Below are 16,099 nucleotides of genomic sequence, written 5' to 3'. Positions count from 1 at the left end.
CTTAAATTTTTTTTACGCAAATTAACTATGATCGTTGATCTAACATCGATCAATCGGAGCCGTTGGATCAAACTCCAATATCAGATTTGGGCTAGTAACTCTAGGACTTAGAAAATCTCCAGTCTATTACCTCTAGGCCCTAAACCGAGCCCATACTCCCTCAGCCCAAACTCCTTTCCTTAAAGTTCCATATGCCACATCTCTCTCTCAGTTCGACAACACAGCCACACCAACTCTCTCACCTTCTCCATCGAACTCACCACGGCCACCATCTCTCTTCGTTCTCTCCGCTGCCGTCCAGCCAAAAATCATACATGCATTATCACCACGGTGTTCCTCTCCTCTTTCTCTATTGAGCCATATCCATCAGTCATCATCTCAGCCCAAATTACAGTTCCGTCAGGAACTGTAGCAGTATTGAGTTTCCATGGAATCCGATCTGCAGTTCTAGATTCCGATGAGCTTCTGTGGGTAAGCTTGGCTTTGTATCTTCATACCTAACTCGATCACCCATTTGATTTCTTTAATCAGGATCTAATTTGGGTTTTTCCTTTTCTGCATCTTCACCATTGTTACTCTGCCGCCGTCATCCTTTCAGCGTAACCAAGACTCCTTAATAGGTAAATCGGTCCTCTTCTGGTAAGCTCAACATTCTTCCTTCCTTCCCAATTCACTTCCACCTTAATTTCCTCTGAATTGGAAACTAATTCAATCATCTCTTTTCTGGGTTTAACACCGTTGCACACCACCGTCGAATTCGTCTTTCACGGCGACATTTTAGGTCATTGTGAAGTTGTGGCGCGTCGGTCAACGTATCGGAAAGTCAAAATTTTCAGATACGCCATGTGGCGTGTCCGATACTGAAAAAAGGCGTATCGTGTCGTATCACCGTGTCCGGACGTGTCGGACACGGCGACACGCCTCCAAGTGCCGTGTCCGTGCAACATAGATAGGGACATTAAGCTGGAAAACTAGTTGCTTGATCATGAGGCATGCAAGGGTTGCCCAACTCAACTGTGCTGTAGATTTTATTGAGCTCTAAAATCTGGGTTATGGTTTAACTACCAAGATCGAACAGTTTGCTCTTGATGTGCTGAATTTTTTCCGTTTACTGTTATAATTTCCTTATCCGGAATTGTATAAGAATAATCAAATTTTCACTTATATGTGTAAAGTTTAATTGTTTAGTTGAAACGAATTATAATGCTGAATTTAGTTCTCTGGGAAAAGGGAAAACGGATCAATGATTTTGTTTTTGGGTCAAATTTGATTTAGATGTGCAAGTTTTATTGATGCAGACTAAGCTTGTTTTGCTAATGTGTGTACAGAACCTCTTATTGTTGTCATTTATAGTTCCTCTTGTGTTCAGGAGGCAGTTTGAGAAAGATTGTTCCTTTGACCTTGTTCTGGAAAGTGCTTGATTTAAAATATTTCCGAGCCCCTGACACTGTGGAATGCTTGCCGTTATGTATTCAATATGATTAAAATCAGAAAGATATCAATCTTGTTTTTCATAAATATTTAGTTTCTGGGTCTGCACTTGCTTATGCATTTGCCATAAATATTTAGAGTACTTTCATCGGACTATGTTTAGCCGACTGATTTAACTTATTTTTTCATGGTCGATTTAATATTGCCGATTTTGGCTGGTCAGTACAACAGTCAAATAACAAGAGACGCTCTTTGCAGAAATTTTCATGGTCGATTTAATTCTGCGTACGTGATTTTACCCTCTATTATTAAATTTACAGTAAGAATCAAACATGTAAATAATCCTACCTTTTGTCTTATTTATGAGAAGTCTGCTCTAGTTTTGTCTTAAAACAATTCAATAATCTAACTGATCTGAAGCTCTTTGCATTGCCATTCCTTGCTTGCTCCTCCCCAGCTGATTTACATAAAATATCTTCAGACTTGGCCCTCGACTTCTCTTCATGATCAATGCTCTGGTTATTTCTTATTTCCATGTCCGATACAAACTTCTTCAAATGCTCCTTGTATCGGGAATAGTTGTTCAAGTGGCTCCCTTCTTCTATCCATAATGGTTCATACTTGCACTTCGACTGACTCCAAAGCTGCTGGCCATGCGACAAGTCCACTAGTTCATCATTCGTGCCATGAATCACCAGCACGGGGCAACAAACTAAAGGTATTTTCTCAAGATTGTTATATATGTCAAACGAATGCGATCCTTTCTTCAACCCTAGACCACAAATTTTATGCAAGTTTACTAACCGAAAGATAGATGTGAATGCACCTTCAAGAACCACACCCCTCAGTTTCGGCAACCGGGTTGCTAGGTCTGTCGTCGGTCCAGCACCGATGGAGCATCCATATAAGATTACATCTTCCTCCTTTGCACCGTACTTCTCCACAAGGCATCCATACGCAGCTTCTATGTCGGCATAGCTGTTCTTCTCACTTGGCTTCCCAGTTGACTGGCCGTAACCGGAGTAATCATACGTCATTATATTGACTCCGAGGTCATCACTGAGCTTCTCCAAGCATTTGATCCTTATTAGAAGACCCAAATCTTGTGCATTACTGTGTGAGTATAGAAGAGTCAAGGAGGCCGAGGGGTTGTTAACATACACCGTCACAATATCATTGCCTCTCTTCGTCCTGATCTTGTCGACTTCCACATTATCTGGACATTCTTGGTGGTACCAAGGGGGGTTATCTCTGAACAAGGCCAACTTCAGCTTTAGCTTCTCGTTCTCTTCTTCCAGAGTGTAGCTTGGATTCTCCGGAGGTTGATACGCAATTTTATTAAACAAAGCATGCAACAAACCCATTGCAAATGAAGATTCAAAGATCGATGTCAGAATACAGTTCTGCAGAGATGTGCAAGATCACCAATGAGAACAGCATGGCGAGTGGCTGTGGTTATATAGCTAGGCTAAGACTTCTGTTGTAAGTAGAATTAGGATTGAAGGCAAACTCAAGTCCGGAAGTGAAAAGGAGTTCCTCTTTGCTACGGATCGCCCACTTAATTTCCTACTTCCAAGTGGGACTCGATAGCTAATTTTCAGGTAAAAGTTGTCAAAATCGATTTTTATTCAACTACTTAAGTTTCGGGTCTCTCTCTCACAAAGTGGGTCTCTCAAAGTCTCAACCGGAAAAATCAAAGGCCAACAAAAGACCTTCACCCATCCATAATTGGAAGCCAGTCTTGCTTCTTGATTTCCATTCCAACCTACTCTGGATTAATCTTAATACTTCTGTTTTGGTTTCATTTTGGCTTTGTTGCTTCTTTTGAGGAGTTTAGCCCTCATTCAAACATAATGAGAACGACACTGCATACTTATGCTCAGCGCACGGTAGGATCAAACATCGGAGAAATGAAACTTTGACCGAACTCCACTATTATTGATGGAGGCGATAATGAAAGAGCTTCAAACAATATTGATCAACTTCCCTTTTTTCTCAAGTGTCAAAAGGAAAAACAATCATGTGAACCAAACAAACGAAAACAAAAACAATACAAGGATCATCATGCTTAAAAAAACTGCTCATCAAATCATGAAATGCATGTCCTAGAAACTTTGGTCTTTGCATACTAATACACTACCAACCTAAACAAAATGAAAAAAGTCATTTGTTATTATATATTTATTTTCATACTGATGTCCCTGGTGCTGTTAATTAGAATACCAGTATACTAAAATACACGAGAACGTGAACATGGTGTCAAGTTTGTGCAGCATGCGCTATAGTATCTCCCCACATTGCACCAATTTTGTTTTAACCAACATAAAAGCTACTTGGGCATGCATGAAGTCCAATTCCTTTTTTTTCTTGGTTTTGATATTCCTTTGCTAGTAGAAATTGGCTACAGAGGTACCTAAGTCAGCTGTTCGTAAGCAGCGAGGCTGGTGTCTGTTAAGGTTGCATCACTGTCACTGCTTGAATTGCTTTTTTCATCATTTTGCATCAGTGGTGATCTTGCTAGGATGGACATGGTGAGATTTGTATTAAGGATCTCTCCAGCAATTCGCGTGATCTGAGAGGGCCGAGTAGAATTCATTGCAGTAGCTGATGTAGAAGCAGTAGCAACAGGGCCGGAGGTTCTCATTTGCTTAACTCCTCTGTGAATATGCCGGTCACAGTACTTCTGATCAGGAATAACATTCTTTTTGCACCGCCACTTCTTTCCATCTGTCCTCCTACACCTGCCTGATTCTAGTTCTTCACTACCATTGTCAATGTATAAGCCATTGCAAGTTACAGGAACTGGAAACAAAAGCAAATGAAATAAGTACATAAGTTTCAGATGATCGACGAATAATATGAAAAGCTATAGAAGAACTTCAGTTCCCAAAACAATTTAAAAGTTTCAACTTTGGGGAAACTATGGACCTCTTGTAACGGCCCAAGTGAACAGAGAGTTTATATCCAACCAACACCAAGTTCGACATTCAGTATAATTTCTCAGGAGCAGTAGTTAACTGATTATCCTCATTGATTAATAATTTAATATATTCACAAGGAAGAAAAAACATGAATGGCACAAAGGTTTGATCTTACTCATATGTTCTGCCTGAAGAACACTTTTCGGGGAGAAGCCAGCATTGATGTTGTTTCTACTTCCTCTGATAATGCCAATATTTTTAGCATAGTTCCAACCATAGTCTTTCGCATTTATCCAGATGTTGTCGTCAATGCAAGCACTGGTGGTTGCAGTCATTCGTCCAGCAGTGGGGGAAGGGGCAGCAGCAACAGTGGTGATAGCGGCTCTGTAGGACAGTGTACTGGTAATGTTTGCAACTGTCACGACGTTCTCAGGTAACTCATGACATCTAGTGTGACTGGTACTACTACCATTGTTGGAGGACTGTGCCATACGTTGAAGGCCTTTTGCAGTTTGACTCTGAAGTTTTTTCTGTGAATTCGCCAATTCTTCGTCTGAAATCTTAAGAAGTTCTGTGCTTGGAAGAGAAGTGTGATAACCCTAAATTTTAAACAATGTTAGTTTGATTTGGAATTCTATAAAATTTCGAATTTTATTAGAATGAACGTATTTGGTTGCGACGTTAGTAAACGAGAAACGGAAACGTTCTCGGAACGTTTAAATTGAAAAACGTTACATTTCCGTAACGTTTATATCGACTTTTATTCCGTCGATCGGTTGCGAAAACTTCCTTCACGAAAGTTGTAGAGCTCGTCGATACGAGTGCGTGGACATGTGACACGTTCGAATCGGACGTCGGATGTAAAAGTTATTAACGTCGGAAGTTAGTTTCCGATTTGGAAACGAGTATAAATAGAATGTTTTGTGATTAGGGTTTCCACTTTTGGAAACCCTCAGTTTCTCTCCGCCTCCCTCTCACTTTCTCTCTCTTCTCTCTCGTTCTTTCCCCCTCTCACCCGAGCTCTCCCCCTCCCTCGGCTTCGACCTTCGATCTCCCTCATCCGAGGGAGGTGTTCCTCACCGCCGGCTCCATGGCACTCAGCAGCTCGACGCGACGTCCCACCGATCATGGCACAAGCTCCAGCGTCGCCGCGAAGATCATCGAACCACACCGAGCCCAGCAACAACAGGTTCCAGTTCTCCGCCGTTCGAGCAGCCCTCCGCCGACGCAAGCACACGATCCACACCTCTCTCTTCCCTCCGACGCCGTAGATGAGCTACCACTATGCAACTCGAGCCGAGGCAAGTCACCCTTGAAGGATCGAGCTCCACCGACGATCCATCCATCTCCGACGAGTTCCAAGAGCCCCACTATACGATCTAGGTAAGTATGGAAGTGATTGTTGTTGGTGTGTGATTGTGGATTGAAATTTGTTGAATTTGGGATAGTTTAGAATGATTGTGGAGTGAGAATCGGAGGAGGAGGAATTTTAGGAATACCGCCGCCTTAGGCGGCGCGTGGGGAGGCGTGGGGTGGTGTAGGGGCTGCTTAGGAGCGGAGGGAGGAAGAGGGGAGAAAGGAGGACGGTTTTGGGGTGGTGGTGGCGCCACACGCGCCGGTTTTGGGCTCGGCGCGTGGGCCCCACGCGCTGCCGGCCGGAGGTGGCGCGTGTGCCACACGCGCCGCCGTGTGAGGCGGAGTAAATAGTTTCGACTGAAAGGGTATTTTGGTAATTTACTGTGTAACGGTAAATGTAAATGTAAATTTTATTTACGTATGGTAAATGTAATTAAGTTTTACCTACGGTAAATGTAATTATAATTTACTTTCGGTAAATGTAAAAAGTAAATTGTAAAAAGGGTAATTTAGTAAATTTTATTTACTGAATTTGTATTTACATTAAATCGTACGTATACGTACAGAAATACGTATTAATATTTATACGTACAGAAATACGTATTAATATTTATACGTACAGAAATACGTATTAATATTTATACGTACAGAAATACGTAATTAATATTTATACGTACAGTAATACGTATTTAATATTTATACGTACAGAAATACGTATTAATATTTATACGTACAGTAATACGTATTTAATATATATACGTACAGAAATACGTATATAATATTTATACGTACAGAAATACGTATTAATTGAGTAGTGAACAGTAACTTCGTATAAACCAAAATTGCTGAACAGTAACCGTATATTACTGTTTTGGCATTTAAAGGTTTACGAAACGATTCTAAATTCTTTTCTTATTCTTTTAAGGTGATCGTTAAATCGAGGAAAGGAATTAGCATCGCGAATTGTGGAATTACGCTCAAGTCAATAAGGTGAGTAAAATCTCACTGATTTACGAATCTACCCTCGCGGTGATTCAACATTTTTGGAAGTGTGTTTATTTAATGAATTACAACATGTATATAACTTAGTGGACTACGTATATATAGTATAATGGTAATAAATATATATATATATATAGTTCATTAAATTACATACTGTTATTAATTCATTAAAAATAGTCATTTCGGTGACAGAAAAATTGTGCATGTGTGATTTTAATGGTACGATATGATGTGAGATTATCGTACGTAATTTTTCAGGTGTTTATGAAATATGACATGTATATGATATAGTGGACTATGTATATATTGTATAAATGGTAAATAAATACGAATATATATAGTTTGCTATATAATATACTGTTATGATTTTTATTGTGGATATATTGTGAAAGTTTTAAAACGTACAATATGATGAGTGATTATTGTACATGATTTTATCACGGAAAATGTGAAATATTGTGATTTGTCTTCGGACGTGATGTGTGGTACAATATGATGTGAGATTATTGTACATGTGATTTTATCACGGAAAATGTGAAATATTGTGATTTGTCTTCGGACGTGATGTGTGGTACAATATGATGTGAGATTATTGTACATGTGATTTTATCACGGAAAATGTGAAATATTGTGATTTGTCTTCGGACGTGATGTGTGGTACAATATGATGTGAGATTATTGTACATGTGAGGCAAGTCGGAACCTAGCCTTTGGCCGGGCGAAAGTTACGATACAGTTAGAGCTCTAGTCTGTCTGCCATAGTACTGCATGAGGTAACGGGTGGTTATCTGATCATGGGTACTCAGCTTGTTTTGGATGTTGGGTGGCGGGTGGTTGCCCAACATCAGCGGTATACTAAGTGAGGGGTAACGGATGTGTACCAGCGCTCATTAGATACCATTTTGTGAAAGTATTAGAGTAACCAGATGGGTTGCTCGTTTTCCCATGATTTTTCATTATACTGTGTTGATGTGGAGTTGTGTCTTTTATGAGACTTGAGTTATTTTAATATTTTACTCATACGAGCTGTAAAGCTTACCGGGTTTGTGTCTACAATCCCGGTGCACCAATTCGATGGTGTAGTGGATGACTCCGCAGGTGTAGATTAGCAGAAATTGACGGACCGCTCAGAGGACTTGAAGTGATTTACCTCCAGCTTGTGTGAAGATTTTGTGTGACTATTTTGTGAGAGATGGTGAGAATTATTACATTCCAACTTACGTAATGTAAATTATGAATTTGGGTTGTAATAATTGGTTTTTCTGAGTTGTATTGATAACTCAGTGATGATCCGCTGTGCACTTAAAAGATTTCGATTTTATTGAGATTATTCTGTGTTTAACGACTTTAGAATTTTGAGTTTTTAAGCTTGAAATTTTGGGGTCGTTACAGTTGGTATCAGAGCCTAAGTGCGTATTTGGCGATTATCAATACCATCCAGGAGCGATGATCCGACTGCAGGCGGGCTCCCATCACATGCTCCTCGGTATAGATATGTTGTCGGGTACGCGAGAGTGTTAGGAGCCATACCTTATGGTTTGGTCCTGTAGAGAGTATTGTGACGATACTCCGATGATTCACCTTCTTCTGAAACTTCATGATTGATATTGGTTGGATCTATTTTGTCGAATTCGAGACTTCACATGTATGACTGAGTGTTAATTGTTGAATGGTGATGAATTTGGAAAATGGCCGTGGACAGGGCCGAGGACGGACGAGAGGTCGAGGCCGAGTTAGGGCTGCAGGCCGAGTCCGCAATGTACAGAACCTTTATTAGGAGGCTGCTCCACTGGAAAGACAAGTTGATCTTGTTGCTATCATTAGAGACGATAGTCGTGTGTTGAGGTTGATCACAGACATGAGTGAGCTGCTAGTGCTGTCATTTCATGACGCTTGGATCATATGGTAGCGGACCATTGGATCGGAGTATTGGGACTTACTTGGTGATGATTGAGTACTCTGAGTTAGAGAAGAGGATGATAGCCACATTCATTTATTGATAGTTGGCAGTGGAGGGGTTAGGATTGATTCCTACGCCTATGGGAAACTCTTTATGTGTCACTTCACTTTTGGAGTGTTCCTCGAAATTGGAGACAATGAACGGCTTGTCCTATTGTGATTGGAAGTAGAGAGTTCTCTGCTTATTTGATAGTGATTCCGGACCACACTATGAGGTGATCTGAGGAATTGATTGGTTGAGGCCGCAGTACGCGGTGATTGATTGTGTTGACATGATGAGTTCTTTCATAGACTCAGGATACCAGAGTTTCGTATCTGTGCCTCGAGTCGGATAATGCCATGATAGCTAGAGTCTTGGCAAAGGTGGAGTTTGTGGATCTAGAAGTAGCTATCACAGACATTGTTCTACTATTCGAGTATAGTGAGGTGTTTCAGGAGATACTGAGTTACCTTCTTCGAGAGTTGTTGAATTCTTTATTGATGATGTGCTTGGTATAGCATCTGTATCAAAGGCGCCTTATGGGATTGGGAAAGAACGAGTTTAAAGAATTGAAAGAGCAGATAGATGACATATTAGACCTAGGGTTCATCAAACCTAGGGTCTCAGCTTGAGTGGTGCCGGTGTTATTCGTGAATAAGAAAGAAGTCTCATGCGGTTGAGTGTGAAGTAAAGGGGAATGATTAGGGTGACCATCAAGACTATGTATCATTTACCTAGGATTGATGATGTGTGTGATACGTCCTTAAGGTGGTGATACAATTATTAAACTGAGATTCACATTACGTCGTTGTTACGTTCTAACTCGTTTTGTTTCGGACTTTGACAATTGAAGTTACACATTGTTCTTGGCTGAGCAAGAAATCTAATGTGTTAAAGAAATTTCATTTAGACATCACGAATTAATTATTTTGCTAGATGAGCATTTAATTGAGAACGCTGATCTTTCAGGATTTAATTATTTTGGTGTTGGGGATTGGAACTTCACAATGCCACAGGTCCAAATGAGACGCAATGACGGGGAAGTAAACTCTATTGAAGGTAAGGTATGAGATGACCCTAGCTTAGTGGTGTTTTGACGAATTTTTCGTGATAAGCACCTTCCAACCGGTAAAGAAATGGTTGAGAATCAGATTTTCTTTTCAAGTGCAAGTAGTATTAGTATTCGAGACTTAGATGCTTTTTTCCCTCTATGCATCAAATTATTATTGTTGGATAAGGAGATGTTGAGATGTTGACTCAAGTGTTCAACAAGGGATAAATTTTATGATAAGAGAGTGATCAATTATATTGCTGCTTGCATAGGAGTTATTTTGGCCGAATGCGTTGGCCATGAGAGTTCTTGATAAAAGTAAAGAAACAACTGTTAGAGTGGTAGTGTGGCAACAATCTTGGGTTAGTCTAGACGAGATGGTGGATCCAAAATCAGGATTCAGTTGTTGAATTGTTTACTGAATTTATTATATTACGACTGTGGGAAAAATCAATACTATAGATGTTGCCACTGGGGCGTTGTGTGGGACCATGTGTCATACATTTGAGGTATGCATGAACAAAGGGGAATGTTATATCTCAGTTGTGGTTGTGTTTATTTTGCACTGTAATTCCACCTAATTTTCATGTTCCACTATCGGGAGATAAATATTTTCTTTACCTGTCCTGCGACTTGAAGCAGGTAGCTGTAACTTCTTTTCCGACGGTAAGCTTTGGTGAAGGTGGTAGGATGCGTGATGCATCTCTCTTGTGGTGGTAGTAGAATTTTCTACAGCCTTTTGCGTATATTAGTCGATTCTCTGGTGAACTGTTTGAGAGTAATTCTTAATCCAAGGTGGTGTTCTGTGGTGGTTGTGAACTCAATGAGTTAAGATTTCTTTATCGTGTTGCCGATACAAATATAGTACTCGAGTGCATATCATGCACGACAACTTTTTATGGTTACAATAAGATGATCATGAAAGGGGATTATTTTGCTGATTGGAAGGAATGGTAGGTTCGTTATTCTAATGATGATTTGTGGAGAAGTCATGTAGGTATTGTCGTGATAAAGCACGTTTATTTGAAAACCACTATGTGTGATGTAAGTAGTAGGCATGTGTTAATCATTAATTTGACTCATGTTAGATGTTGAGAGTTTCAGCCATGCTCAGTGGTGGGAGCTAACTCATGACGTGAGGATAGTCTGTCAAATCGCAAGAGAGTGGTAAACTAGACAAAAGAGGGCGTTGACGCCTCCATGCTGAAAACATCATTAGGTTTCGGGAGGATGATTATATTTTGAGTAGCTCACATGCGACTATTATGGTTAGGACATGTGACAGATTGTCTGATGGAGGAAGTTTGAGGTAACTGAAGATAGGTTGAGAGCTTGTATGCTGGGTTTTAAGGTAGCGGTGAAAACGTTTGACATTGATTGAGTTAGCCTAAAACGACAGTTACTATTCCAACATCGGCATGGTACCCTATGAGGCACTTAAGGTAGACATGTCGATCACCTATATGTTGGGCCAAAGTTGGGAGTAGTGAGACTTGACAAGAAAGAAAAGTTGGCGGAGGTATGTTGGGCCTTTGAGATTCTCGAGAAGGTGGGAAAACTAGCCTTGCCTACTAGCATGCCGGACTTTCACGATGCCTTCTACATTTCCATGTTGAGGAAGTATGATCCTGATGTGTCGCATATGTGATCGATCATAACACCATTGAAGTGAAGGAAAATGACACTTTTGTTGTCGAACCGGTTCGTATCCTGGATAGATCCACAAAGAAGCTTCGGAGGAGAGAAGTTGAGCTAGTCAAGGTGCTGTGGAGTCACCATGATGAGGGTGATGCATATTGGGAACTAGTGTCAGACATGATGACTAGATATCCACAGTTGTTTGTTAAGTGAGTTTGAATTTCGGGACGAAATTCCTTTAAGGGGGGTAGATTGTGATAACCCTAAATTTTAAACAATGTTAGTTTGATTTGGAATTCTATAAAATTTCGAATTTTATTAGAATGAACGTATTTGGTTGCGACGTTAGTAAACGAGAAACGGAAACGTTCTCGGAACGTTTAAATTGAAAAACGTTACATTTCCGTAACGTTTATATCGACTTTTATTCCGTCGATCGGTTGCGAAAACTTCCTTCACGAAAGTTGTAGAGCTCGTCGATACGAGTGCGTGGACATGTGACACGTTCGAATCGGACGTCGGATGTAAAAGTTATTAACGTCGGAAGTTAGTTTCCGATTTGGAAACGAGTATAAATAGAATGTTTTGTGATTAGGGTTTCCACTTTTGGAAACCCTCAGTTTCTCTCCGCCTCCCTCTCACTTTCTCTCTCTTCTCTCTCGTTCTTTCCCCCTCTCACCCGAGCTCTCCCCCTCCCTCGGCTTCGACCTTCGATCTCCCTCATCCGAGGGAGGTGTTCCTCACCGCCGGCTCCATGGCACTCAGCAGCTCGACGCGACGTCCCACCGATCATGGCACAAGCTCCAGCGTCGCCGCGAAGATCATCGAACCACACCGAGCCCAGCAACAACAGGTTCCAGTTCTCCGCCGTTCGAGCAGCCCTCCGCCGACGCAAGCACACGATCCACACCTCTCTCTTCCCTCCGACGCCGTAGATGAGCTACCACTATGCAACTCGAGCCGAGGCAAGTCACCCTTGAAGGATCGAGCTCCACCGACGATCCATCCATCTCCGACGAGTTCCAAGAGCCCCACTATACGATCTAGGTAAGTATGGAAGTGATTGTTGTTGGTGTGTGATTGTGGATTGAAATTTGTTGAATTTGGGATAGTTTAGAATGATTGTGGAGTGAGAATCGGAGGAGGAGGAATTTTAGGAATACCGCCGCCTTAGGCGGCGCGTGGGGAGGCGTGGGGTGGTGTAGGGGCTGCTTAGGAGCGGAGGGAGGAAGAGGGGAGAAAGGAGGACGGTTTTGGGGTGGTGGTGGCGCCACACGCGCCGGTTTTGGGCTCGGCGCGTGGGCCCCACGCGCTGCCGGCCGGAGGTGGCGCGTGTGCCACACGCGCCGCCGTGTGAGGCGGAGTAAATAGTTTCGACTGAAAGGGTATTTTGGTAATTTACTGTGTAACGGTAAATGTAAATGTAAATTTTATTTACGTATGGTAAATGTAATTAAGTTTTACCTACGGTAAATGTAATTATAATTTACTTTCGGTAAATGTAAAAAGTAAATTGTAAAAAGGGTAATTTAGTAAATTTTATTTACTGAATTTGTATTTACATTAAATCGTACGTATACGTACAGAAATACGTATTAATATTTATACGTACAGAAATACGTATTAATATTTATACGTACAGAAATACGTATTAATATTTATACGTACAGAAATACGTAATTAATATTTATACGTACAGTAATACGTATTTAATATTTATACGTACAGAAATACGTATTAATATTTATACGTACAGTAATACGTATTTAATATATATACGTACAGAAATACGTATATAATATTTATACGTACAGAAATACGTATTAATTGAGTAGTGAACAGTAACTTCGTATAAACCAAAATTGCTGAACAGTAACCGTATATTACTGTTTTGGCATTTAAAGGTTTACGAAACGATTCTAAATTCTTTTCTTATTCTTTTAAGGTGATCGTTAAATCGAGGAAAGGAATTAGCATCGCGAATTGTGGAATTACGCTCAAGTCAATAAGGTGAGTAAAATCTCACTGATTTACGAATCTACCCTCGCGGTGATTCAACATTTTTGGAAGTGTGTTTATTTAATGAATTACAACATGTATATAACTTAGTGGACTACGTATATATAGTATAATGGTAATAAATATATATATATATATAGTTCATTAAATTACATACTGTTATTAATTCATTAAAAATAGTCATTTCGGTGACAGAAAAATTGTGCATGTGTGATTTTAATGGTACGATATGATGTGAGATTATCGTACGTAATTTTTCAGGTGTTTATGAAATATGACATGTATATGATATAGTGGACTATGTATATATTGTATAAATGGTAAATAAATACGAATATATATAGTTTGCTATATAATATACTGTTATGATTTTTATTGTGGATATATTGTGAAAGTTTTAAAACGTACAATATGATGAGTGATTATTGTACATGATTTTATCACGGAAAATGTGAAATATTGTGATTTGTCTTCGGACGTGATGTGTGGTACAATATGATGTGAGATTATTGTACATGTGATTTTATCACGGAAAATGTGAAATATTGTGATTTGTCTTCGGACGTGATGTGTGGTACAATATGATGTGAGATTATTGTACATGTGATTTTATCACGGAAAATGTGAAATATTGTGATTTGTCTTCGGACGTGATGTGTGGTACAATATGATGTGAGATTATTGTACATGTGAGGCAAGTCGGAACCTAGCCTTTGGCCGGGCGAAAGTTACGATACAGTTAGAGCTCTAGTCTGTCTGCCATAGTACTGCATGAGGTAACGGGTGGTTATCTGATCATGGGTACTCAGCTTGTTTTGGATGTTGGGTGGCGGGTGGTTGCCCAACATCAGCGGTATACTAAGTGAGGGGTAACGGATGTGTACCAGCGCTCATTAGATACCATTTTGTGAAAGTATTAGAGTAACCAGATGGGTTGCTCGTTTTCCCATGATTTTTCATTATACTGTGTTGATGTGGAGTTGTGTCTTTTATGAGACTTGAGTTATTTTAATATTTTACTCATACGAGCTGTAAAGCTTACCGGGTTTGTGTCTACAATCCCGGTGCACCAATTCGATGGTGTAGTGGATGACTCCGCAGGTGTAGATTAGCAGAAATTGACGGACCGCTCAGAGGACTTGAAGTGATTTACCTCCAGCTTGTGTGAAGATTTTGTGTGACTATTTTGTGAGAGATGGTGAGAATTATTACATTCCAACTTACGTAATGTAAATTATGAATTTGGGTTGTAATAATTGGTTTTTCTGAGTTGTATTGATAACTCAGTGATGATCCGCTGTGCACTTAAAAGATTTCGATTTTATTGAGATTATTCTGTGTTTAACGACTTTAGAATTTTGAGTTTTTAAGCTTGAAATTTTGGGGTCGTTACAAGAAGTGACTTCACAACTTTCCACAGGCTTTCTTGAACGCTGGCGCCCTCTGTGCCTATGTCTCTCACAGTACCTCTCATCAGGGAATACATCCCTACTACACCTCCATTTCTTTCCATCAGTTCTTCTACACCTTCCTGGCTCAGGATCCATTTTACTTCCGTAGTCGACGCTCCCATATCTTAAAACTGCAAGCAATCAATTGAAATGAATAAATAACAGTATCCATTTAACTAAACCAGAAGAGACATGTTTTTATTTCATGCAACACAAACAATACAATCAAGTCATACAATCACGTTTTCTGTTCATGAAAGCACCTTCATCAAAGGTACAAAACTCATATTATGATGAGTACAAGTAGTCCAGCACTAGTACTGCTCGTAAATTTGATGCACAAAGTTGATCCAAAATTCGCAATCAACTCTGAATTTGAATTATAGTTAAAGCCTAACGCAGAAAGATCCATCTGGGAAGCTACTGAATGACATTTTGCACTAGAACCTACAGAAAGAAACAGGCAACTCATCGACTTATACACAATCCCAACAACTTTGAGGTCAATTATGACGGTCTAAATTTCACAGAACTGAGTAGTGAACTTATATGTTCACCCCAAAGTACTAAAGCTTCTCTCATTGTAACAAAACCAAACTAAATGATCCTCAAGAAAACCCATGACAAATCTAAAATCTTTGAACTGAAATCCCATACAAGAAGACCAAAGTCCTTACAGCTAGGATACCGCTGGTAGAAAACAGCATTCGAGAGAGTAGCAGCCACACTCTTCCAAACAGGAAGCACAAGGTGAAAAGGAGGAGGCAACCCAGCAGCTATGTACTTATAAATAAGCCTCTGCTGCTCCAACTCCTCCACCTGCGCCGCAGTAAACTCACTCCTCCTCTTCCCTCCTCCTCCCCCTCCACCGCCGCCGACCGCAAGGCCGAGCTTGATCAACGGCTCCTCTTCATCCACCTCACGCTTCACTCTCACGACTTGGGTGCCCTCCATTTTTTTTTTTAAAAGATGCCAACTTTGTCACAGATTCAGACACCCACTTCGTCCAGAGTTATAAAAGCAGAGAAGTGAAATGACCCAAATGAGTGAGAGGAGGAAGAAGAAGAGAAAGAAGCCATGAGCTTTTGATTAAAGTGGGGTTATGTCAGAGAGAGAGACTGACTCTGACAAGCCCCCAGTTGTCGCCTACTTGAGGCTTTTCAGTGTCCTCTGGCCAAAGTTTTCAGAGACCACAAACCTCCCCCTGCTTCTAGTTTTTCCTTGGGGCTTGTGCCGTGGAGGAAGCGCGTGGGGAAGACGCTCCAATTGGGGGAGGGGTGAGTGGACTGTT

At 40.4% G+C, this 16,099-nt stretch overlaps 3 protein-coding genes across 3 annotated transcripts in view; 1 reads left to right on the top strand and 2 right to left on the bottom strand.

The window, feature by feature from the left end:
- The window catches only part of LOC126802972 (peptidyl-prolyl cis-trans isomerase CYP18-1), a 101,397-nt gene that overhangs the window by 63,424 nt on the left and 21,874 nt on the right, over positions 1 to 16,099 (top strand). The gene's annotated exons all lie outside the window — the stretch shown is intronic.
- Positions 1,788 to 2,795, bottom strand: LOC126803600 (uncharacterized). Its single transcript, XM_050531382.1, has one exon. The coding sequence runs from the start codon at positions 2,793 to 2,795 to the stop codon at positions 1,788 to 1,790; it is 1,008 nt and encodes a 335-aa protein (XP_050387339.1).
- LOC126802971 (growth-regulating factor 9) lies at positions 3,481 to 16,053 on the bottom strand. Its single transcript, XM_050530696.1, has 4 exons — positions 15,486 to 16,053; positions 14,759 to 14,939; positions 4,528 to 4,943; positions 3,481 to 4,233 (listed from the first exon to the last, which is right to left on the bottom strand). The coding sequence occupies exons 1-4, from the start codon at positions 15,760 to 15,762 to the stop codon at positions 3,845 to 3,847; spliced, it is 1,263 nt and encodes a 420-aa protein (XP_050386653.1). The 5' UTR covers positions 15,763 to 16,053; the 3' UTR covers positions 3,481 to 3,844.

The sequence above is a fragment of the Argentina anserina genome, chromosome 7, assembly GCF_933775445.1.
Source record: "Argentina anserina chromosome 7, drPotAnse1.1, whole genome shotgun sequence".
NCBI classification, from domain to species: Eukaryota; Viridiplantae; Streptophyta; class Magnoliopsida; order Rosales; family Rosaceae; genus Argentina; species Argentina anserina.
The sequence above is the reverse complement of the archived record's forward strand: the minus strand, read 5'-3'. Positions and strand labels throughout refer to the sequence as shown.